The 25,790-nt window shown below is 38.7% G+C and overlaps 2 protein-coding genes across 3 annotated transcripts in view; both read right to left on the bottom strand.

Moving 5' to 3' along the window:
* The window catches only part of LOC137196027 (unconventional myosin-VIIa-like), a 59,984-nt gene extending 49,581 nt beyond the window's left edge, over positions 1–10,403 (bottom strand). The window contains exons 1-3 of the mRNA XM_067608801.1: positions 10,057–10,403; positions 7,797–7,907; positions 2,914–2,982 (exon numbers count right to left, since the gene is read on the bottom strand). Of these exons, the coding sequence (XP_067464902.1) occupies positions 2,914–2,931 (18 nt within the window). The 5' untranslated portion in view covers positions 2,932–2,982; positions 7,797–7,907; positions 10,057–10,403. The remainder of the gene's footprint in view (positions 1–2,913; positions 2,983–7,796; positions 7,908–10,056) is intronic.
* Positions 10,404–15,353: 4,950 nt separating this feature from the next.
* capn5b (calpain 5b) overlaps positions 15,354–25,790 on the bottom strand; it is a 63,645-nt gene continuing 53,208 nt past the window's right edge. Inside the window, exons 8-13 of one of the 2 annotated variants that reach the window (XM_067608795.1) lie at positions 25,523–25,718; positions 25,305–25,427; positions 25,029–25,225; positions 23,091–23,212; positions 21,480–21,616; positions 15,354–19,709 (exon numbers count right to left, since the gene is read on the bottom strand). In XM_067608795.1, coding sequence (XP_067464896.1) covers positions 19,527–19,709; positions 21,480–21,616; positions 23,091–23,212; positions 25,029–25,225; positions 25,305–25,427; positions 25,523–25,718 — 958 coding nt within the window. In that variant the 3' untranslated portion in view covers positions 15,354–19,526. Of the gene's footprint in view, positions 19,710–21,195; positions 21,617–22,927; positions 22,979–23,090; positions 23,213–25,028; positions 25,226–25,304; positions 25,428–25,522; positions 25,719–25,790 lie in introns of those variants that run through there. The other variant, XM_067608794.1, reaches the window with a different exon arrangement.

Raw genomic sequence — 25,790 nt, 5'->3', positions numbered from 1 at the left:
TGTGACTTTTCTACATAACAATAGGATTTTCAGTCAGGATTTAGAGCGCATCATAACACAGAGACAGCACTGGTGAAAGTTACAAACGACCCCCTATGTAATTGCATCAGACAAAAGGACTTCTCTCTGCACTTGTCTTGTTAGATCTTAGTGCTGCATTTGACATCAATGACATTCACATCCTATTACAGAGATTGGAACATTTAATTGGTATTAAAGGAACAGCACTAAGCTGGTTTAAGTCCTATTTATCAGATTGATTTCAGTTTGTACACGTTAACGATGAATCCTCCATGCACACAAAAGTTAGACACGGACATCCAAAAGGTTCCTTGCTTGGACCAATACTATTCACCTTGTATATGCTTCCTTTAGGTAAAATTATTAGGAAACATTCTATAAATTGTCATTGTTATGCAGATGATACCCAATTATATTTATCAATGAAGCCAGATGAATCCAATCATTTGACTAAACTCCAAGCATGCCTTAGGACATAAATGACCTGCGTTTTTTTTTGCAATTTTTCTCTTTGTGTGTGTGTGTGTGTGTGTGTGTGTGTGTGTGTTCTAATTACAGGAGTGAAGACAGGTGTGTGGGAGTCAGGCAACCAGCTGTCGATCATCATGATTAGCCCTGCTTAAATACCTGGTTCAGCCTCCACCTGTAGACTCTGTTCATGCATTAACTTCCACCTGACTTCAGCCCCTCTTTCCAGACCTCCTGCCTTGTCTGTCTCTCTCATCAGCTCTGCACAACTCCCTGCTCACTGGATGCCACTCTGCCTGGCTCTCCTCAGCTTTTCCCCTGACCTGCTTGGCCCAGCTTTATGCCCAGGTCTCAGCCCCAGGGTTCCAGCTACCTGCCCAATCCCTTGCCCCAGTTTCCCCAGTTTTCTAGCCTGGCCCTAACATGTAGCTACTCTAGATGGCATTACCCTGGCCCTTCAGCACCACCATAAGGAATCTGGGAGTTATCTTTGATGAGGATATGTCCTTTAACTCCCACATAAAATAAATTTCAAGGACTGCCTTTTTTCACCCACGTAACATTACAAAAATCAGGCACATGTCTTGTTACTTCTAGGCTGGATTACTGCAATTCCTTATCAGGTTGCCACAACAAGTCTCTAAATACTCTCCAGCTGATCCAGAATGCTGCTGCACGTCTACTGACAAAAACTAGAAAAAGAGATCATATTTCTCCCATATTAGCTTCTCTGCACTGGCTCCTTGTAAAATCCAGACTATAATTTAAAATCTTTTCCTTACCTATAAAGCCCTTAATGGTCTGGCACCATCATATCTTAAAGAGCTCACAGTACCCCTGTGACGTCCCTCTCTGCCTTTTGCTTAAGAGGCTGCTTTGGCTTCCTGGCTCAGGAGCCAGTGGGCGGGATTGGAGAGGACATCAGGGAACTACCTGCACCTGGGTAGTTTAGGCTTCCAGCCTATTAAGGTGTCTTCTTTGTCAACCTCTTTCTTCTCTTCCTCCCAGGCCTCCACCAGCCAGATGGGTTAGAGTGTTGTTTTGTTTGCATGCATCATGCATGTCATTTTAGAGGCTTTATGCAAGAGGTCCCGGGTTCAAATCCCGAATGAGGCCCCATTTGTTACAGACTGGCTCAGAGTCAGTGACAAAAAAGGGAATCACACATGATAAAACCTCTAAAATGACATTTATGGTCAACTTAAGATAAAATATAATAATTTTACTCAGCTAAGTCAGTAATGAATGCACTGTGTGGATGAGTGAAACATGTGATGCGTGCAAACAAAACAAAACAAATCAAAACTCTAACCCATCTGACACCTAAATAGGATGGAGGCCTAAACTACCCAGGTGCAGGTAGTTCCCTGATGTCCTCTCCAACCTCACCCACTGGCTCCTGAGCCAGGAAGCGTAAGCAACCTCTTAAGCAAAAGGCAGATAGGGATGTCACAACCTATTACCCCACTAGAACACTGCACTCCAAGAATGCAGGCTTACTTGTGGTTCCTAGAGTCTCCAAAAGTAGAACAGGAGACAAAGCCTTCAGCTATCAGGCTCCTCTCCTATGGAACCGTCTTACAATTTGGGTCCAGGAGGCAGACACCCTCTCTACATTTAAGAGTAGGCTTAAAACTTTCTTTTTTGATAAAGATTATAGTTATGGCCAGCCCTCGGATCAGCCCTTAGTTATGCTGTATATAGGCCTAGACTGCTGGGAGACTTCCCATGATGCACTGAGCTCCTCTCTCCTCCTCTCCCTCTCCATCTGTACGCATTCATGTCCCATTAATGCATGTTACTAACTCAGCATATTCTCCCTACCGTAGTTTTGTGCTTTCTCACCTCTCTCTTCTCTCCTCCTGTTGCAGTGTGCAGGTATTTCTGCCTCTGGAACTGTAGAATCTGGATCTGTGATTGTGGGACACCTACTGCCCCACACCACTACAATTATTATTATCATTATTACTACTTCCATGATTATTACTATATATCTATGTGGAACTTGCATTGTGCTATGCTCTCCTTCCTCCTGCTCTCTCTCTTTCTCTCTCAATCCAACTGGTCAAGGCAGATGGCTGTCCACCCAGAGCCCGGTTCTGTTCGAGGTTTCTTCCCGTTAAAAGTGGAGTTTTTCCTTGCCGCTGTCGCCAAGTGCTTGCTCATGGGGGAAATTAAAGAGTACAGTCTAGACCCGCTCTATATGAAAAGTGCCCTGAGATAACTTCTCTCTACTAAAAGGAAGGAACCTCTGTATGTATGTATGTCCTTTGTCCTATATCGAGAACCGTTCATCCAATCGACTCCAAACTTGGCGGGTGTTTGTATGTCAGTTACAAAAATTTTAAACACTGAGATGGGGGAAAATAACAGATGAAAGCCGCTACTGAGCAGATGGAGTCATTTCTATCTAACATGACCTACCTGCTGCAGAATGACCATGGTTCAGCCTTGGGTTGATTCCAGGACATCAGAAGTCACCATGTGTGGGCTCTGCAAAGGAGACAAGTTACAGACGTCATGTAGCTGAAAGAAAAAACTACTTCTTTAGAATGAATTATACATAAACTGAGAAGAAAAAATAGATTAACATTAGCATTCATTTGGAGTTGTTTTTCTGGCCATCTGATGAATGCAAGTCCAAAATTAACACTTCTTTTAGCTCTCTTTTGGTCTCCACCAACTCCCAAGTACAATATCTGACTCTTTAGATGCTAAATGTTCCATTACATTCAAAAGGTTGTCGGTAACTTTGTCTGTCTGCTGTTTGGTGCTGGGCTGGTTGTGTACAGTTGGTTTATCAGAGCTTGTTTGCTGAAAACTACGTCTGAAAGTGAGTTTGATGAACTGAAGTGAAACAAACAATGCACTAAAAGAGGGTAAAAATGCAAATTCTCTTTCAGATCTTTACTACAAGCCACCCCTTCTGCATTTAACAGTCATTTGATCATTTTTTCATATAAACACACAGAATAGGGCAGCAACTAATGATTATCATCATTATCAAATAACATGTTGATTCCTTTTTGTTGATTAATTCATTAATCTTGGGTCTATAAAACATAAGAAAATACTGAAAAACTGTTCCCCAGAATCCAAGATGTCTTAAAATATCTTAGTTTGTCCAACCACTGGTCCAAAAACCAAAGATATTCAGTTTATAATGATATAAAACAGAAAAAAAATCAACAAATCCTCACACTGTAGGAGCTGGAAACAATAATGTTTTTGTACTTTTTGCTTAGAAAATGACTCAAACTATTAATTGATTTTTTCTCAATTGACCAACTTATTAATTAACTAATAGTTCCACCTCTGTGAACATATTAATTAGACAAGATACTTACTATAATTTATAGCGTACACAGGCAATGCAAGCACACACAATCATCCACTAATGATGTGAATGAGTATTATCAGTCACAGCAGGTTTAGAGCAGAGACAGTGTGGCAGTGTGGTTCAGCCCGACATGGGAGACCAGTGAAGGAAAGGGGGGTTGGGAGGTTAAAGGGTCTGGTGGGGGCTGCTGAAGGCTTACGTAGATTCCTGGGGCTAATCCCATCGCTTAAGTATGAGGCATAGTTTAGTATGACTGCTGAATCATTTTCTCCCCCACTGAGCCGTCTTTCCTTTGTTTCCCTCATTTACAGTGACGTTGATGTGGTACTATGTACAGTATGACGGCTTGTTTTCAGGTTTAAGGAGAATTTTGAATATTTACAGGGTCACTTTTAGGGCTGCAGTTAAGTATTATGTTCATTATCAACTAATCTGTTGCATGTTTTTTTAATCAATTAATCGTTTGGTCAATAAAACATGAGAAAAACAAAACAGAAACGGTATCCTAGAACAGACGTCTTTCATCTGAACGTCTGAACATTCAATTTACTATAATGTGAGACCAAGAAAAGCAACAAATTTTCATATGTGAGTACCTGGAAACATTGAATGTTCTTTGTTTTTGCTTTTAAAAAATGATTAATTGATTGTTAATATAGTTGCCAGTTAATTTCCTTTCAATTAGATCTGCAACAATTAGTCGATTAATTGAATAGTTGTCAACTATTTAATTAATTGGCAACTATTTTGATAATCTATTAATCATTTTGAGACTTTGAAAAATCAAAATTCTCTGGTTCCAGCTTTTCAACTGTGAATATTTTCTGGTTTCTTTAGTCTTTTATGACAATAAACTGAATATCTTTGGGTTGTGGACTGTTTATTGGGACAAAACAAGACATTTAAGGACGTCACTTTGCACTATGGGAAACAGTGATCAACATTTTTCATTATTTTCTAACATTTTATAGACAACAACTAATCAATTAATCGATTAATCAAGAAAACAATCAACAGGTTACTCGATAATGAAAATCAATAATGAAAATAACTGCCACTGTTGACCATTAAGAAATAAGCTCTGACTCAGTTATACTGCAGTCCAGATCCATCTAAATGACTGATTAAAACAGGACTTAATTATTTGAATGAAAGGTGAAAGGAAACTACATAAATACAAGTTGGCAACATAAATGGCTTGTGAGGCTAAAAAAAAACCCCAGACAGTATGAGTGATGAAATTAACCCATGTCACAGGGGGAGGTGCTAAGTGCAATGATCCATTAGTGTTCCAATAAGTAGATTAACATTTAGTTGTATGTGCAGTGCCTCACTACAAATCAAAGGAATCTGTATTCAAGACACATTTCATATGGAAGAAAAACAAAAATCACAGATTCACCTCCAACAAGGGAAGCAAACCTTTGGCGAGCAGCAGTGCAGATATACAGCGTGAAATTAATTTCCAGCCAACTTCATCCATATGCAGTGACTGTAGTCACAATAGGCTCGGCTTATGCCAAGACAGAGCCTCTTATCCAGAACCACAGGGTGCCAATCTGGCAACTGTCCCAAACACAGACCTTAAGACCTGTACTAACCTTACAGTATGGCCTACCCCATATATCCATAACCCCAAATTCACAAATTACAAACTCAAATCTACTGTAGATGCAAACCGCTAGCATCCACACACACACACACACAAGCCTGAACTTCGAGCACTTGAAGACAGAAAACAGAAGTATGCAATATTGAAATACACATGACAACTTGGCAACGTGTTGATAAAGTATTAAGCTTCATGCTTGGGTGAAGTTCAAGTTTGTTTTTTTATCTAATGTAAATTTCATGAGGACATTTCTCTCTTTTTCTTTCTGACTGTGCCAGTTGTTGCAAGCAGATATGCAGTGCCCAGTGGGAAGAGAAAAACAGAGACAGAGCAGCTGTAGTCCACTAATAGCAGGTTGCCGGTTTGATCCCCAGCCCTTCGTATTCAAATTGTAAAGTGAGCTAACGGTCAGAAATATATGAAATTAAAATAAATGACAGCTCTAGTCAGGGTCATTCGGTTCAGGTCTCTAAGACACAGTTACAGTCAAGATTCAGGTCTCAGTTTTTTGGCCTGTGCAGAACCACTTGAGTTTTGCACACCCTTATTGGGACCCAACAAGACAAAGAGTCTACAGCCTTGCTAGCATCTTTGTGAGGTGTTCCTAGGGGTGCTTTGTGCTAAATGCCAATGATAGCATGCTAGCATCCTCACAATGAGCATGCTAATGCTTAACATGCTTATTTTGGGCAGGTATAATGAATATGACCATATTCACCATCTTAGTTTAGCATGTTAGCATGCTAACATTAGCTAAACAGTACTGATGAGGCTGATTGGAATGGCATTCATTTTTTAGTTATTTGGTCAAAAAACAAAGTATTGGACAAATCAAATTTTGCGTTTCCAGTATTTATGCTAGGCTAACAGTCTCCAGGCTGCAGGCTTGTATTTAATGGACAGATATGAGAGTGGTATCAATCTTTATTTTATTTATTTTACTTTATTTGTAAGGGACCATGTACAATATAAATATAAATGTTACCATATGATGTACAGTGTTATACTAATTTTCATGTGCAGTCCCTTAATTTGGCGGGTCACAATTAACACAGTAACAGAACAGTACCGCACAAAATGCAAACAGGACACATAATACAATTCACAATTTCTCAGAGGCCACAGTAATTTCTTCAATTTGCTTTTTTTGTCTGACTAAGAGCCTTAAATGTTAAGATATTCAATTCACTGTCAAACAGTGAATAGGAAAGACAGCAAATCCTCACATTTGGGAAGCTGGAACCATCAAATGTTTGGCATTTTTGCTTGAAAAATAACTGACATGATGAATTGATTATCAAAATAGTTGCAGATTAATTTTCCGTCGATCTAATAATCATTGCAGGTCTATACATTACACACACAGCTACAAGTGTATGTTTAACAAATTAAAAGAAAAAATTATATTCTTATCAAACTTCTTAACAAACTGTTCTTATCTGAACAAAATTTAATTCTAATCTTCGTCGAGACATTTCGCTCAAGAACCATGAATGTCTGATCCAAATTTGGTGCCAATCCATTTCAAAGATGTTGAGATATTTCACTGGATAGTTGACAACTTTCACGTCATGGTTGCACTAGAGGAAAAGCCAAGGGATCACCAAAATCACTGGGTTTCATCCTCTGGGGACCATGAATATTCTTGCCAAATTTCATGGTCCGTCCAATAGTTGACAAGATGTTTCAGTCTGGACCAAAGTAGTGGACCAACAGACTAACATTGCCTCCCCAGAGCTACACTGCTAATACGGCTAGCACAAGGTTATAGGCCAGAGAAGGTTGAGTAACCTTGATGTAATATTAGCAAAGTGCGACTTACCAGGTGTTACGTGCTTTATTAGTTGCCCTGTTAGTTTCTCAGTTCCATAATCAGCTCATACTGGATGGCGTTATTGTTCTTTGTTTGCCATATTATTATTTGCCAAGACCCTAAATAACATTTGCTATAATTATCTGCATCTAAGATGCTAAGCAAGCTTTTAGTTTAGCATGAATAGAGAGCAGCATCCTTTCTTGGGCTCTTTTCAAGTGCTAAATTCACAACACAGTCAAAATTGATTTTGAATTGATAATATAGCAACAAAATGGATATATCTAACTAATAGCCTTCCCACTAAGACAACTCAGAATAAGTCAGAAAACAACCCAGAACATCCAGGAGATGTTTTATCAGACCTCAAAGTTCAAACCTCAACTCTCTGTCATCAAAGTCCAAGTCAACCTGGTCAGAGATTTTCATGCACTAGCCAACAGCAATCTTGCTAAAGCCTTTGCTGCTAATCTGTGTGTGTGTGTGTGTGGCCCATAATGCTCTTTTAACAAGTATGTGTATGTTTAACAGCTCTGACTCACATGGCAGGGATTCAGAGGCGCAGGCACAGAGGGGCTTGAAACATTCATCGTTGACCAAGCAAGTTTAAGAGCCTTGCCTCGATATCCTCCATGAGTACTGAGGTTCAGTCTCTGCAAAAAATAACACAATTTAGTTTTGGCAATTTAAAGTATCTTGAATTTACTGTTAATATTAACAGTTTGTGTTTCAATGTTGAACAAAAAAAGGTACATTTGCACTCAAAAGACTAAGAAAATATCCACTAGATTTGACTAATTTGGACGTCTGAAGCATCATATTGGCTTCAGATAAACACATTTTTGTTTGAAATGAGGACTGTGCATTTTGTCCCCCATCTCTTACATTGAAAGTGCATCGGGAAGGGATCTTTTAATAGTCAGTTTGAGAAGGAGGAATGATTACACTTGAAATTAGTGAAGCTTAATGGTTGGAATATTCTGTATCCGTAAACTGTATTTATGACTAATATTCAAACCCAAGACTCTTTGTTTTTTATGGCTGTACCATTTCATCACATTGAAATAATCTAGATGTTTTGTGCATAATTTTAATTCAGGAATCTTTGGAATCTTTAGGATCTCCAGTAGAATTTAAAATAAACTTTTGTAGGTGTGAAAAGTTTTGGGTGCAGAGCATGAGTTTGTATAAGTTCAAGGGATTAAATGAATAATTTGACATTTGGGAAAACAAGCTTATACACTAGCCTGTTCTGTCCAAAGGTAAAAAGCTCTAAAGCTCACTAATATCGTTTGTAAAATCTTTAAAAAAATAGTTTGTGGTTTTACAAGTAGAGCGGAAGAAGGGAGGTGGATTTTGTTACCTTTGGACAGAGCCAGGCTGTTTTTGTGTTTCTAGTCTAATTTTCATTCGCAGTCCGTTGGCAGGTCACAATTAAAACATATGCAGAGTGAACAGAACAGCACTAAACAAAATACAAACAGGACATATAATACACAAGTTACACACAGTAAATCACACACTCCCATCATGTTGGCTACAAGTCTATGTTTAACAAATTAAAAGCAAGGTTATCTTCTTATCAAACTCTCTGCAAAAAAGGGAATAAGTGTATTTCCCAAAATGCCGAACTGTTCCTTTAACAAAGCTCCAGCAAACTGATCTGACTGGTGTTTAATGTGAGGAGAAAAACAGCTGTTATTTGATTGAAGTGGTTGATCAAAACACTGCAGGTAGTTGTAATGAACAGGCTAATTCACATATTTGAGCTCAGCTGCAATACAATAAGGCTCAAACCAAACAAGGAAGTGTAGTGAGACAAGTTTTTCAGTATTACTTAAGTAAAATCACCAATGTTTGGTTGTGTCACTTTAAGACATTTTAGCACACATATTGATTGATCATAAATGCTCATTCATGATCTTGGAAACAGTAGTTTTACCAAGAAAAAAAGATCTTAACTTTAGGTCCACTTTAGGGCTACAACTAACAATTATTTTCATTACTATTTGGTCTACAAAAATGTTTATAATTTAAATTCTTAAAGCCCAAGGTCACATATTTAAATAGCTTGTTTTGGCTAACCAACAGTCCTAAAAGGTCTGTTGAATAACACACTGAACAAAGAAAAGCTCCAAATCCTCAAAACCCAGACTCTGGAACTAGAAAATATGTCATTTTTTTTGCTTGAAAAATGACTTTAACGATCAATCAGTTATTAAAACAGTTGCAATTTTTCCGTCAATTGACTAATTGTTGCAGCTCAAGTTACTCTCATTGTCACAAACATTGAAAGCACTGTAAAAATCTAGTAAGTGGACATTAAGTTAAACTATCTTGATTTAGTCTTGTTCTGGCATAAATATTGTTGGTTGCTACGCAGTCACATACACGTTATTTTTCACTGTCCACACTTCTCTGCTTTTATGGTGAACTATTCACTTTTCTAGTTCGTCCAGTAAAGTGTTACTCTTTTTCTTCTCTGTATATTTATATCTGCTTCCGCAAAACTGTTGTCTTATCTGGCAAAAGATAATCTCTAATGGAATCTAAATTGGAAGTAAAGAAACCATTTAGACTTTATGCAACAAACAAACAAATACACACACACACTACAGCCAACTGTATTTACTTGAAGGGTACATAATGGCTCCTTTAAGTGCTGGCACAGTGATGAAGAGCTTGGGGGTGAGCAGAGGGCAGTAAGAGGCTTTGGCCTAAAGCTACAGCAGAGCAGCAGCACTGTGGCCTGGCTGCACGCTAAGCCCTCAGTCTTGACCCATGTTCACCTGCCCCACTTACCTCTCAACACACTTCATAAGGTCCCTTTTCCTTTCTCCTGTACTTTTCTCGTTTGGTTTCTGGTCCTGCTTTATCTGGGAAGGTGTAAGGTGTTGACAGGATGGTTGACAAGATGGTACAGCAGTGGAGAAGAAGTTGGATGAAGAGGAATTTATCTGCGTCTCTGCTCCTGTCTTTGTTTGTCAGCCCCCTTTCCTTCACCTCTTTCCCCTTCTCTTGTGGTCCCAGCCTCCTTTACGTGGTTCAGCGTTCACGGCAGCCGAGTTACAGTTTGACGTCTGGGTCAGTGAAGGGGCTCTCCAGACTCTCTCGCTGCGTCTCATTCATGGCTGCTGCTGATCCTGATTAGCTGGGAGGTGGAGCCTGTTGGTGGCAGATACAGAGACCAGCTGGGAGGTGGAAAGGGAAGTGACCCAGGTCATGATTTCCAAGTTGTTGTTTTGTTACCACAAGCTAAGTTATGTTAATGGGTCAGCACACAAAAATGAAAAAACTAATCAAACAGATTTTCTTGCAGATAATTTTTAGTGTTATGTGTCCAGATAGATAATTGTTTCTGTCTCTTCCCAAACACAACTGAAGTGAACAGAATTTTGTTTGTGATGGTCACAGCATTTAAAAATTATATGAAAATTTTCATCAGCAACATCTCTTTTCAGATGAAGTGTTACTGTAACTTTGGATAATCTACAGAACACACTGTCGCCAGTTTTCATCAGGAATGTTTCTTATGTTGACAATATATCTAAAAACTATTCTGAAAACTGTTGACAGTTTCTTCTCATGATTATCTTGAGTACTAGGAACTTTGTTTTAGAACAACATGTTGCTGCTAAACTACCAATGCTGTGAGCACCACAAACAAAATTAAATTAATCTCCACTGTGTTAGGGTAAATAAAACTGAGAGAAAATGTTTTTGTTTTTTTTCAATTTGGATGAACCTATAATACTATATTAATCTAATACTTTCCTTTAACGTCCAACTCTGCAGTTCCTCTCAGCTCTACGGAGCATTTTAGCATCTTTCGGCTCATTGTTTTGATTTTTTAGCTCACAACTTTACTGTTTTGGTTCACTCTCACCGATCTCATCACTGTCGTTTCTCAGCAGCAACATGCAGCCGTTTTCAGTGAAAACACTGATAACTGTACACGACCTGCCAAGCATCAAACAGCAGACAGATAAAGTTGCTACTAGCTTAGCAGCTAAAAAGCCAGACATTTTTCTCAAAAGTTGGTGGGGACCAAAACAGAGCCAAAAGGTGAGTAAATATTGGAATTAAATTCATCATGTAGATACAAGCACAACTCCAAATTAAGGCTAATGTTGCTCCATGTTTCCTGTGTAAATAAGCAAAGGTAGCATTGCTTTTGCTAAACACATTGGTAAGTCCTCATCCTAAAAGTCTTTTCTCTTCAAATTTAAAGTGAAATATACTGTTAGAAAATACAAACAAGTATGTAAGCCAAGCAGCCAAACAAGGTTATGTTTGAATGAAGTTACAGTCTGATCTTACATTTTTCCTTATAATACTAGGGCTAAATAATGATACCCTGAAATACAAGAACATGACTTTTCCAAGTCTTTTGGATCAGAAACTGTTAGCTTTACCCTCAGTCTTTTAGCAGGATATCATGTATATAATCATCATGTCCTTATTCAAAACCCTTTTACAGAATCAATAATTTAAAAACTAGTCAGCTGGAAACATTAAAAAAGTCAGAGACTGCGTTTTCAGCCAATTTATGACGCTAGCAATCAACAATACTTGTTTCAAAATTTATGAAATATATTTGCTTGATTTACAGTAAGACTTCAGGCATGGATTTATTATATACAAGACACATTTTTCTTTATGTTTATGCTATTGTCCAATCAGTCTTCATGCTCATTTCCATACAATGATGACAAACCCAGAATAAGTTTTCCTGTTTTATTTCAAAGTCATGCCACAAGTTGACATTAAATACAAAAGAAAAAATAATAATTTCAGATTGTAGCTATAAAATAACCACAGTGTAACCGAGAACCAAAAATCAACGAACACGCATTGAAAAAGAAAAAGGAAAGCTCGAGCTGAAAAGAACACACAGACAAGCACACAGTACAGAACATACAGCAAAGCGCACTGATACCTAGCTATCAGTAAACATACCAGTTTGGAACGCAAGGTAAAGTGGATATATAAAATTAACAAGGATATAAAATACCGATAAAAGATACTTGTTATAAAGACTGTAGCATCTTCTAGAAGTGTCACCATGCAGTAGGTATTTCCAGTCTCCAGTTAATAAATATCAGCAGAAAAAATACAAGAAGAATCACAAGCTCATTCCTTGAGTGGACAAGACTCGATCTCGGATAAAAACGTCAGTGACAAGAAAGCAGAAGGTATCCGGTGACCTGGTACAACTGAGTCAAATTCAATACAGTCCACATAATGCTGTCGTTCAGATAAACATAGAACCTGGTGCTGTCTTTCTGCGCCTCCATCACCAATATCTTGTAATTTAGACACATGCAGCAGTATGCGAGTTGACAAGGCCATAAGATCAGCGGGCAAGCGAACCTCAACTGTGACCATGTCAGACGGAAAAAAGCCTCTTAAACACTCACAAAAAAAAGTACTTTTCAGCTCTCTGGATCCTTCATATTTTCAGTTTTGTCTGTAATTCCCTTATTTCCTCTCTTGCTGACCACTAGAGGTAGTGAGCAACAACATTTTCCCCCTTTAAATAAATGTACAGAATATACTCTATAACATCCATCAATACATGGATCCCATAATAACTAATAAATCGAAATTGCTGCTACTTTTATATACATACTGTATACTGCAGGTTACTGAATACACAATATTATAAAACCGGATACTGTTTTAATGCATGCAAGTGTGCAACATAAGCCTTGTACTTCACACAGTATGTTTATCAAAGTAGCAACAGCGGATTATGTTCAACAACACTCGCGAGAACCAAAAATATATAATCCTGTGATTTCGTAATGTGGTGCGGGCAGATTTGAAGCGGGTGGTTGCTACATGCACTGGTATTTTTGGATTCGTACATAAAGTAATTTCAGCTTCATTCGAATGGTTTCGTAGTCTTAAAACCTGCTTTGGCATCACCATGCGGAAAAATATATACAGAAAATCAATATGCTAATCATCAAGGTCCTGACACTCCAACCAACCTTGGTCAGTCTAGTCGCTGGAGTGTTTGTGTGTGTGTGTGTGTGTGTGTGTGTGTATATTTATATATATGTGTGTGTGTATGTGTGTGTATGTGTGTGTTTGGAGGTTAACAGTGAAAGCCTTAACACTTTTGGCAAAGAATCACAATGTGTGACAATTACAATGAGTAACCACAGCAACGCAGTGAGATTACAAAGACAAGACACAAAAGAGGACATGTAGAGGAGAACAAAAAAACGAAAAGGTACAAAAAACTACAATTACGTTGCATCCCTTCACAATAGACCACCTGTCTTTTTGGCACTGCTGTAGTACATGAAGAACGCCTGGATAAGGTTTCACATTTAGTGAATTTGAGAAGGATTTGAGTGACACGCTGTTATTTTGGCTCCTTACTTTTAATACTATTCAGGATTGTGAGTGACAAAGTGACTCTGAAGCCCAAATACTCTAATATATATATCAAAGAAATCAGGTTAGCTGTGTTAGCTGTCATATTTCTGTGCTAAATCTGTACAAATACAGAAATAGGGGGTTGAGAAATAACACACGCTGCTGAAAACCTGATGTGAAACCTTAATGTAGAAAATGGTACCAGCATCAGTCGAAGATAATTCAACAAATAACAACAACATGGCACATTCATGAGTACTAATTCACTCTTGGATGCTTGAGCAGAGAATTTATTGTTGCCAGACCAGCTTGTGTCTCCAAAGTCAGTTTTACTTGTATTTAAATGTCTATATTTATTTATGATTGACATGAAATTCATATTTAAAGTCTACATTTGGGTAATTGCACAATTTTTACTGTCTTGCCAAGAGTCAGATAAGTAGACTGATACCACTCTCATGTCTATGTGTTAAAAGAGTAGTAAGTAGTCAAAATCGATGCAGCAGAACTGAGTTATCGGGCATTATGCAAGAACATTTTCGTATTCTTATCCTAAAACTCTTTTCTTTGAGGTCTACTTGTAAGAGCGTCCCAAGTCGGATTCAACAAACTCTCTTAATTGTCTGATCTTGTCGTAAATCTCTTGTTCCAGCCTGTGACGATGTGACCTGTTCATGAGGAAGTGCACGTTCATGACATTTAAACATTAGCATAATCAAAATACCCTAAAATGTAAATATAAGGCGACATGTTCCACTCCATTTGTGGGCGAGTTTCATTTTCAAAAATGTTACCAAAGAGTAAAAACAAGAATTTCACACCGCAGAGCTTCCAGTCTTGTTTTCAGCTTAGCTCAACATAAAGACTGGAAACAGAGGGAAACAACTAGCCTAGCTTTGTCTGAAGATAACTAAATCTGCCTACCACTACCTCTAAAGCTCACTGATTAACATTTTGTACAAAAATTGCTGTGTATAGTGGCTACCTAGAGCTCAGCCAACAAATAGTCTGCACATAACCCACTGTAAAACCTAAAATTGCTGCTTTTAGACTTCTGTTGTTGTTGTATTTTACGGATTAAATAAAAACAAGATATAATGTGTTAATTAGTGAGCTTTAGAGGTGTCGTAAGGTTGATATTGTTATCTTTGGACAGAGACAGGCTAGCTGTTTCTCCATTTCCAGTCTTTATGCTAAGCTAAGATAACCACCTATCTAACAAGTTGATATAAAAGTGGTATCAATCTTCTTATATAACTCTCAGAAAGTAAGAGAACTTCCCAAAATGTGGAACTATTCTGTTAAACTTTACACCACTATCAAAATAATAGTGACTTTCTACAATAATTGCTATAGACAGCTAAAAGTCTAATTATCTCCCAGCTGTATTGAATATAAATGTATTTATTTCAGTAATTGATGCTTGATAAACGGCTCATTAACACTGTGCCATGACACATCCAGCTCCATCATATATTTCTGTGTTACTATGATCTCTGTATTAAAATAAAACTCACACTAATTTACATGGCTAATAAGAAACAGTGTCTACTGCCATTAATAAATGTTGAACATTGTTTCACAGCTATTACAATGACATGAAATATTACTTTAAACACAGATTGAAATTAGACATTAGGTTTGAACTGGCATTCATGAAGGTACCACAGAGCGGTTATTAGCCGAAAGACATATTTTGTTGTTAGTGCCGTTATTAACTGCTTTATTGACAGTCAAATCAGCATTTACGTATGTATACATACAGAATATCCTGTAAATTGTGATGTAACACGTCCGTATTAACCCAACATGGTTTAGTGAATATTATTTTTAATAAAATTATGTACTCATGTAATTTTTATGAACCGCAATTTTTGCATCCAAATGGAGGTTAAATGCGTCTACCCATGTGGGTCGCTAATGGATGGATGCTACATGTTTGCAATCATCCTCAGATCCCACATGAGTGTCGACATAATCTAAATGGGCTGATAATTGGGGCTACGAGAGAGGAGCCTTTATGGGTAAAATAAGGCCCGATGTGGTTTATCTATTTGTTATAATTAAATGTGAGTTAAAGAGGAGAGTGGAGCAGTGCAAGGAAATCCTAAATTCATGATTTACCGTTACATCCGAGTCACAGAGTTCAGCATCCATTCAGAGATCCACTGAGATAAATATCCCTTAACAAAACTTACCGCTGTTCTGAAGGTATTTCCTGAATCCTCAAAGACTCTTCAAATCATCTGGATGAAAAAATATTCTGTTCACCGCATGATTAAAGTCGCGACTATATTTTCTAATCCAGGAAGATGGAAATGACAATCTCCTTGCTCTTTTTGTTTTGTTATTTTGTTTGAAAAATATAAGATAATAGAAAGCAACATCAACTATACACAAAAATATGTGATAGTAAAGTTCTTAAGGTTTGATTCAGGTACAAATTAAGCTGATACATATGACACGTACGGCTTAATTGGATTTGGAAACAGAATCTTTATCGTGCATCGTCCTGATTCTAGAAATACCTTCAGAACAGCGGTAAATGTTGTTAAGCGAACTTCTGATGGTGTTTATTGATTATTTGATCTTCTTTTATGTTTTGGATTTTATTTACTTTTCATTCTTTGTTTTTTGAAAGGTGCTATACAGTATAAATTAGCTTATCATCATAATTATGAGGTTTTCAGAGATTGGCGGGTATTTATCAGCAGAAAATCAGACATTTAGCCCCGTAACTCGAATGTAATGGTAACGCATGAGAGGCTAGTATTACTCCCTGGTCTGTTTAACCATATCCATGGAGCGAGCTACCAATATGGCACCAATTACCTCTCACCATAAACCCTTTATTCAACCCTCAGTTAGCCATTAAAAGCTGAGTTTGAACATATTCACAGTATTGACCTGTGGAGGGATTATTAGAGGTTTTTAGAGAGGCAGAGTTAAACAAACATGTGCAGTCACACCTGGAAGCTGCCCTGTACAATAGCTGATCATTATGTTAGGAGGCTCCACTGGAACAGACACTTCAACTGTACTTAACGAGGGAGGAAGAAGTGCTTCTTTCTATTCTCATCTGGTCTATAAATGTGTACCAGCAGCTATCCAGGCACATGTTCCCACATCTCATCTCTCGCTTCAGACTGTTGGCACCACAGTTTTCTAACACTAGCTGTCTGCAAGCGAACATTTTACAAATTCAGTCTTGTCACATTACCAAACCTTCATTTTCTGTACCTTTGTACGACTGAATTACAACATAAAAGAGCACAGAGAAGATAATTAGCACCTAAATAGTAGTCAACAACTGCTGTTAACAATGTTCACTGATGCTAGAGGCGTTATGAATGCATCACTGTATTACAAGACGTAACTGTTTCAAAACTGTTGATATGATCAGACTGACGTGAGGTGCGTTACTGTCGACATGCTGATTGCTCAAAACTAGTGTTTCCAAGACTTTGAGATAGAAAGAATAAATATATATAGTAACAATTGAACAGTACAATACAAGGCATGGACATATTGGAAAATAACCCATGCAAGATACATTTATAAAGATGCTGTACACAAAGTGTGTGATCAATTAAATGCCATGTGTGACAGTTCAAGTAATGGCAAAAGGCGCTGAAAAACCAGAAAGAGTAATAGTTTGACTGTCTAACTGTTTGTTTTACATTCAAAGGAAATCTCTTGATAATGACTTTAAATTACAGTTTTAATTCTTATTAAAACACAGACAAAAAAGACTAAGACATACCCAAAAGTTAATTTAACTTGGAATGAAAAGTCTCTGCAATTATATTGCACTTTTGAATAAACAAGAACAGGTTGTGATTTTTCTGTCTGAGCTTCTGTCACAAAAAGCCCCGTTAGGTGCTAGAAGGTCAAATCGGATGGCCACATGATCTTCGCGAGAAATGCCATCAGAGATAGATTACATTGTACCAGTGTTGGTTCAATATGGAAAAGCCTCTAAAATCCCTCTGAAAGCACTGAACAGTTCATCCCATGTTTCCATGTTGCTTTCCTGCTGTGGAGGCAAAGCCAGGACCCGAGGCGATGGCACAGGTTGTTTGGCAGGGCGTTTCCTCTGCTCTCCCTCCTCTTCCTGTCACCTTTGAGGGTCTTTGCCGCCCCCCCCCCTTTAAAACTAAATAAAGTGCAAGGTGTGTGTTTCTTCTCTGTTCGGTTCACACCTTTCCTCACAAATTGTTTTCTTTCAGGTACGACGCAGATTAACAGATATACATTCATACAAGCACTCCCAGATACTCCCATTCAAAGCAGCACTGGAACTAGCAGGACACACACACACACACACACACACTCTCTCTCTCACACACAGACACACAAACACACAGACACACACACACACACATGCCTTTCCTGTGCCAACAGCAGAAGCACAGCTGCTGTCTCCCGGGGTCACGTGGCATGAGCCTTTGGCCTGGGCCAAGAGGCTCAAGTCAGAGGAAGCATCAGGCAGTGGTGTTGCCGTTAAGAGATGATGTGGCACAGGGGGTGGTGGTTTGTAGCTAGGCTTGGGGCCGAGCCGGGCCAGGCCTGTCCGAAAGGGACTAAGAGAGCGAAGGGCCTGGCTCATCTTTGGTCCCATAAAGCACTTGATTATGTCAGGGTGAATCTTTGCACTCCACTAGACTGGGAAGTTGTGTACATGGGAGGATCAACGGAGGAAGGGTAACACTATCAAAAGCACCGGCTGTTAAGCTACGACTGGAGAGATGTGCAGCACAGGCAAAGAGTTTTGTCTTTTCAAGCCATGCAGTTTGGAAATCGTCCATAGCAACCGGCAGAAAGCGTCTCGGGGAGTTTTTGAAATGGTACTAGTGATGGAAGACGGGAGGCAAGATTTCACACATGTGCACACTCACAGAACATCACAGAAAAGCTCTCAGTAGAGGGAGAGAATAGCTGCTGTTGGCTTTCGTTTTTTGTAAAGTCCACAGTAAAAAGTGACAGACAGTGCTGCATGCTCTCCAAAGCACCGGCAAACTGGTGAAGACTTGAGGTGTCTGGGTGGGCCGACTGATATCCACAGATAAAAAAAAAAGAAAAGAAAAAGAAATAGTATACATCATGTCAATATAGAGAAGATAGAAACTATGCAAAAAGCGGGGAGTAATGTAGATTTTAAGGAACAGAAGTGGAAGCCGTGCTAACACTGAGGATAGCTGATAGAGAAGATAAACACGGCGAGTATTTAACAAAACCCCCCGCCTCCTCAAGGTGGAGAGACAGACTCAGCCTTAAGGCAATGCATAGCCCTTGGAGACATTGGCACATGCATGGAGAATGCAGAAATTTCTGCATATGTTTTATGTGTGTGTTATATAAGTGTATGTGTTTGAATATAACAATGTGCAGAATTTAAAAAAAAAAAAAGAAAAGAGGTTTGTAGAGTAGGGTCAGACCGATGTACTCGTTTGATAAAACTTTTCAGGCCAATATTGTCCTTTTGTTAAAATTCAGTTTGTAGCTCAGTTGATGTCGTCCACTGCTGATTTGATGGAGATTCTGGCTACAAAACCTGCGATGAAACGTATCCTAAGAACAAATATCTGAAGCAAACACTGTATTATGGACAGTTTTGGCAGGAATGTGTTCAAAGATATTCAATACGAACCCCAAATATTGTCTATGGACACCCTCCATCCATAAATATTAGTAAAGGCTTTCAAAAACTAACTCAATCTAAATGCTGAAGCAAAGGAAAACAGGGAAAGAGACACAAAGAGAGTGCAAGCGGCAGAAAAAGACACAGTGAGCTCCCGCTACGGTTGGAGATTGTTGAAAATAACAGCGGGCACGATTGAACACCACCTTGAGCGTCGATCATTATAATCCCAACGAATGCGTTAGATGTTGGTGAGCGTGGTCGAGGTGATGAGGCGCACAGTGAGCGTGCCCGGGAGGTCGTTGTCCTGGCGACTGCCCTTGTCGCGGAGGTGAAGCGTGTGCTGCTCCTGCCGCTCGTTGGGGTCGCTGAACATGATCACCTGACCCAGGAAGGTGTCCACTATCATGTTCTTGTTGTAGATCTGTTCGCCGCTCGTGGGAGGAAGGCAGAGATCCGAAAGCGAAAAAAGGGCACGTAAGAAAAGAGAGGAGAGAAAAGACAAAAAGGCAATAAGCTGTTACAAAAGAGAAACCACAGAAGAAATTAAAACTTGATAGAGGGCGGTGACACCAAGAAGAACAGAGAGACTGAGGATAAGAAGAAGTGCTGATGTACAAGAGTTCAAAGTAAAGCAATAAGTACGAGATAATGATAATCCTTAAATATAAAGCACTTTTCAAAAAGAACTATCTTACAAAAACCTTTTAAATTAGATTTATAGAAAATCTAAAAAAAAGTTAAGTTCAGAACATAAAAACAGTTGGAGAAAATAAAAAGAGTTCAGTCTGAGCTTTGAAGTAATTACATGCACATTTCTGCCTCCGTTCGCCATGATCCAAATGATGCAATTTCACACGTCGATGTTGAGTAAACACAACAATATATATTACCGATGATAATCCCTTCACAAGTACACTCGCTTACACATATCGCCTGATATTGAGCCTGTAATCGATCGGTTACGGATGTTCAGCACATTTCTGTGGTCGCCTCGCTCTCCTGTGACACAGGCACGCACACGGAGATAATGAAGGGAAATAGGATGGAAAAGGAAGGTGAGAAATATGGTGTTAGGGATCGAGAGCTGAGAAATATAAAAAACAGAAACAGCACTGAAAGTAGATGAGTATTGGGACAAAGACATGCTGTAGATTTATATACTTCCTGCATCAATCATAACTCTTCCAGTAACTACTAAAGGAGAGTGCCACTTTCAGGTAAACTGACCCATGGCTGAGAAGGGTTTAGGTCAGAGGTCACTAACTGGTGGACCGTGGTCCTGACCCAGAAGCTGTCCCATACGGACCCGGACCTACAGCCAAGGCAGAAGGTTATGATTTAAAACCTCACGGGGTGCTTCTGTTTTAACTGACGCAGCTTTTGTAGTCTTTACGGTAGACGCTGAAGGTTGGGAAAAAGACTTATGTTTTAAAACTTGATGGGGCGCTTCTGTTTTTACTGGCGCAGCTTTTGTAGTCTTTACAGTAGACGCTGAAGGTTGGGAAAAAGAAAGTGAGACGGAGAAAGGGAGAGAAAGTCAAGATGTGAAACAGAAAAGGGGGAAATTCAAGCTTTTCCTCCCTTTATTTTATTTTTCTGAAGTTAAGCACTTTATTTAAACATTTTATTTATTTTCTCTTATTTTCAAATGCAGCCCTATTTTATTTAGTAGATGAGATTATTATTATTACATTAAACATATCAGCAGTCATACAAATATGTTCAGTTCTATGTTACTTGACAATAAATATTGTCAAAAAGTTTTTGAATCATCAATTGACAGTCAGGTATTGATTACATGCAGATGTTGATACAACTACTAGGCTACTTAAATATATATCACACTAAATACTTCGACGTAATGATCTGGACCTTTGCTTTAAGACATTTTCTCCAACTGGACCTCTTTAAATTTTAGTTGCTGGTTTAGGTGATATGTAGAAAAGACATCCCCCCTTTAAGAAATCTGTTAAGTTTATTTTATTGACTGTTTTAAACTTTTGCATCACATAATTAAACATCCTTCTGGAAAAATGCATTTATCTTCTCAGACAACAGGTTTTCGTCCTCTGTGATGCCTGATAGCGACCATTCACAGGATCTGAGCTGCTACATTTTGGTTGCTGGTTGCAGCCAACATGAACATTCAGCTAATTGTCAGCGTGTTGTCCCACAGAGATTGACAGCTCACCTCGATGTGGATGCCTTCCTTGGGTTTCTTGCGGTAGAACAGGCCTTTGATGTCAAAGTTTGGGCACCGTGTGTCCTTATGAACCGGTGAACGAACTCTCTCTCCTTCACAGGTGATGATCATGTATGGATCGACAGCTGTGGGAAAAAAAAAAAAGTTTTTAATCAATACATTGTGTTGATAACGGACACTGTGATTAATATGCATGTATGTGGTTTGTTTACTGATTATTTGGGTTGATTAGGTGAAGAGTTTGTTTCCAGAACACTTTGGAAGTCGTCTGTCATTTAGTGTCGACAAAATACGGAGGATCAAGTCTGCAAATATTTTTAGTCAATATTCTTTAAAAAATATATTTTTAAAAAACCTTTGCTGTTGATCATATTGTAGGGTATGTTTAATTTTTTTCAGTCTCATTTTGTAAAAATTACAACAAAATTCTGTATATGAGTGTCTAGACAGCTGCGTCCAATCAAAAAAAAACAACATAAAATACCCTGCACACTGGCCATCACTTGTACTCTATACATTTGTAAGTGTAGCATCCCTGTTTCAATTGGAAAAGCTCAGTAGGGCTGCTCATTGACCTTTGTATGGTATTGTATCAGGTAGCCAGGTAGAGGCTGCTAGTGCCCTCTGATTGTTGTTATTTCCCCTGAGCTCTGTTTACATGGTCGAGTTGCTGTTTGTCTATGAATTTAACCTGATCAAGGTCTGAGAAGTGAAATGTCGTCAATAAATTGAGTACAAGTGATAGACAGTTTTTGTTTCTTTCTCATTTATTATCATTTATCTCATTTTGGAAACCAAACTCTTCACCTTTACTACAAGTCATCAATTCTGTAACCAAGTCACAACCTGCTCGCTCAGCAACAGTAAATCAAATTAAAGCCACTGTGTGAAGGATATGAACGGGGACACGGACTGAAAACAGACTGCACAGGTTTCATCTGGATTGTCTCTTTTTTTGGCATCAGAATAATTTGAAAGTTGCTATAATCTTTGAACCTTTGGAGTCTTCCTGTTGAAATTTGTCTTGCTACCTCAGTGACTTCCTTTAAATCTCTACTAAAAATTCATTTTTAGAAACTTGCATTTCTGCACTAATTAGTCCTTATACTCCATGTCACTTAAAACTTCTACTTTCTATTATTGTTTTTGCTATATTTTGGGTTTTTTTTGTTTGATTTTATTTGTTTTTGTGAAGCACTTTGTAATGATGCTTTGAAAAGTGCTATATATATATATATATAAAAGGTTACCATTATATTTTAATATAATAACAAAAACATCTACACATAGTGGCTTTAAAGGTGAGTGAGTTGTAAATTTTACAACAGTTTTTGCACAAACTGGAAGAGATTTAAGAGAGAAACTACTGTATATACAGGCTAAAGCTAAATAACTAAACTAAATGCATTTAGTTTCAGCAGATGGTGCTGTGGTACCTTGTGTTTTGTTCAGCAGTCTTTTCTTATTGGGATTGAGGCAGTGAAGCTCTGTGGGTGTTTACAGGAGTTTACAGCGCTTTTCAACACAGGAACATGATAATCAACATGCAAATACACAGTCAAAGACATGCTGAGATACAGCTAGGTATCGTGGTCCTACCTCCGTTTGAGTCCTGGCCCTGCAGACCCTCAGCAGTCATCACATGGACCTGAGTGACCAGCTGAGGGTAACCACACATCCCTGTCCAACATGTCTGAGGAGGCTCATCCAGAGACAGCTCTCTGGGAGATGAAGAGTCCACATGATTGTTAGAGAAGTGTTAAAGCTAACTGGACTGAAACATGGGTAGAGAGAGGAGTATGACATACATATACTGGTTATGCCCACATATCAACAGAACATGATTAAAAAATTAGTTTATCAGTTTAGTATAAGGTTATAATACAGTTAGCTATTAGGTATCTACACTATTGTACCTTTACTTTTTTGTTTATTAGGACATTTTTTCACATTTAGCTGAAGCAGAATTTTTTAAAAACATTTAGAGTTTGTTTGAGAATGACAAAATGTGAAAAGTTGTGTCTCAACATTTTGAGAACCTTATAAACCTTCTTTTAAATCGCAGCTGAAGACTTTTCTGTTTGCCTTTCATTAAAACCACATTAAGGGTTAATATTTTACACTGCACTGTTACTTTTATTCTCTTGTTTTATCTGTCTTATTCCCTTTTTATCTTCTTTTTTTATTTCCAAATGTAACACTTTTTAATTGTTTTTATATGTCTTTTTACTTGTGTTGCTTTTATATTCTGTTTTAATGCCTTTTATGCTCGATGTAAAGCACTTTGAATTACCTTGTTGTTGAAATGTGCTATACAAATAAACTTGCCTTATAAACTGTTACTGTTGAATCAACCGACCATCCGACAAGTCCATCACATGACACAACGAGCATTTAGAACAATGATGTTCTCAATCATGTCTCCTCTCATATTACAACGTGGATGCCACTATAAAGGTAGACAAAGCCTTCAACCAACAACAAAGTCAACTTCCTACCATGTAATACTGCTCCCTATCATGTACTTTATTTAAAGAATGGTCTATCAGTTTGCAGAAGCCCTAACAACCCGCAATGTGAAAGAGTTTGCGCATTACGTGATTCCACTCGCCATAAATCCTTGTAGACTTATTGGCTCACTGACTCCCTCTATTAGTAGTAAATGCTGCAAAACTTTGCCAGTCATGAGAGAAAAGCCTGAAACAGGTTGTTGAGCTCAGCACCAGGCACAAATATAATGTTAGCATTGTGACTTGTTGAAAGGCAGGCTACAAGTCTAACTACTGGACTTAGTACATTTTTAAAGTGCTAAATTGGTTGTAAAACATTTGATAATGCACTTGACAAGATAGCTAACTAACAATTTTGTTTTTTTCTCAGCAAGAATACCAAATAAAAAAAAAACCTTAATGTTATTTGACAGCTGAAGGAAACCGGGACAGAGCGAGGGGTAGGACATGCAACAAAGGTCTGCGTTTGCAGTTATGCGGTATGCATCTTAACCAGTAGACAACCAGGACGCCCTGATGGCTAAAATAACTTTTGTAGCATGCTGGGTGTCAGCCAACTCCATGACTGACAGTACATCAGCAGTCAGTACATAACGTAGAAATAAAAGCAAGCCTCCATCTGTCTTTTTTACATTCAACTCAACACAAGGCAACCGTAATGTTGTCTAGAGCTGCAATGATTAATTGATTCATCAATCGACAGAAAATTAATCAGCAACTACTGTACATTGATAATCAAATAATTGTTTTAATCATTTTTTAAGCAAATATGCCAAAAACTTTAATTTCAGTTTCTCAAACATGGTAGACTGAATATCTTTGGGTTTGGATTGTTGTTTTGACAAACACGACATTTGTTCACCTTTGACTCTGGGAAATTATGCCGGGTGTTTTTCACTATTTTCTGACTGGATCTTATAGAGAAAAACAATTAATGGAGAATAAGTGGCAGATTAATGCATGTAACAACATGTATGTTCACTGGTGCAACATCACATGTGATGGACATGACAGATAACAGATTTACTTGCAGTCTGAAGGCACATCAGTGAAGACACGGAGCAGGAAGTCACCCTGCTGCCCGGGGTCAAAGGTTGTGGGAATGATGACGTAACGGCCCTCCTTCAGCTCCTTCCTGAGGAAGACGCACCGCGAGTTGATGTAGATGGAGCCCGCTACTTTCTGCTGGGCTGAATGCATACGGTACTTCCGATTTAGCTCCACCTGCGGGATGAGGAAACGTTACAGAAGGTATCCGAGGTCACTCATTCGTGTGTATGTGTGTTTTTGCGTGTGTTTCTACCCGGTGAATATCGAAGCCTATGGCGAGGTTTTCCCCTTTTCCCTCTTTGGGCGTGGCTCTCTTTTCTTTCTGCTGTAAGCAGATCAGCACCTCGTCCTCCACCTTCTTCACATCAAACACATACTGGGAAAAAGGAAACAGGGACACCACGTCACACTCCGACACTGCTTACACACCTCTCTATCACGCACATGAACACAGTCACTACCTCGACCCACCTGAGGGTTCTGCAGGAAGGTGGTCTTGTGATTGATGCAGCCTCCAGATCGGTTGCGGAGGGGGTCCTGGCGGTGGATCCAGGAGCCCCTCATCACCTCCTCCTCCCAGGTTTTGTGGATGCTCAGGTAGGAGGTGTTGATGAGGCGGCACAGGATCAGGTCAGTGAAGTACTGGCAGAAGTCGTCGAACGTCATCCTGCAGGTGGGCGGGAAAAGGAGAGGAGAGAAGAGACCGGAAAGAGTGGATACCAACTAGAGGGAAAATCTT

Source organism: Thunnus thynnus, chromosome 13 (genome assembly GCF_963924715.1).
Source record: "Thunnus thynnus chromosome 13, fThuThy2.1, whole genome shotgun sequence".
NCBI lineage: Eukaryota > Metazoa > Chordata > Actinopteri > Scombriformes > Scombridae > Thunnus > Thunnus thynnus.
This window is presented reverse-complemented; position numbering and strand designations above follow the sequence as displayed.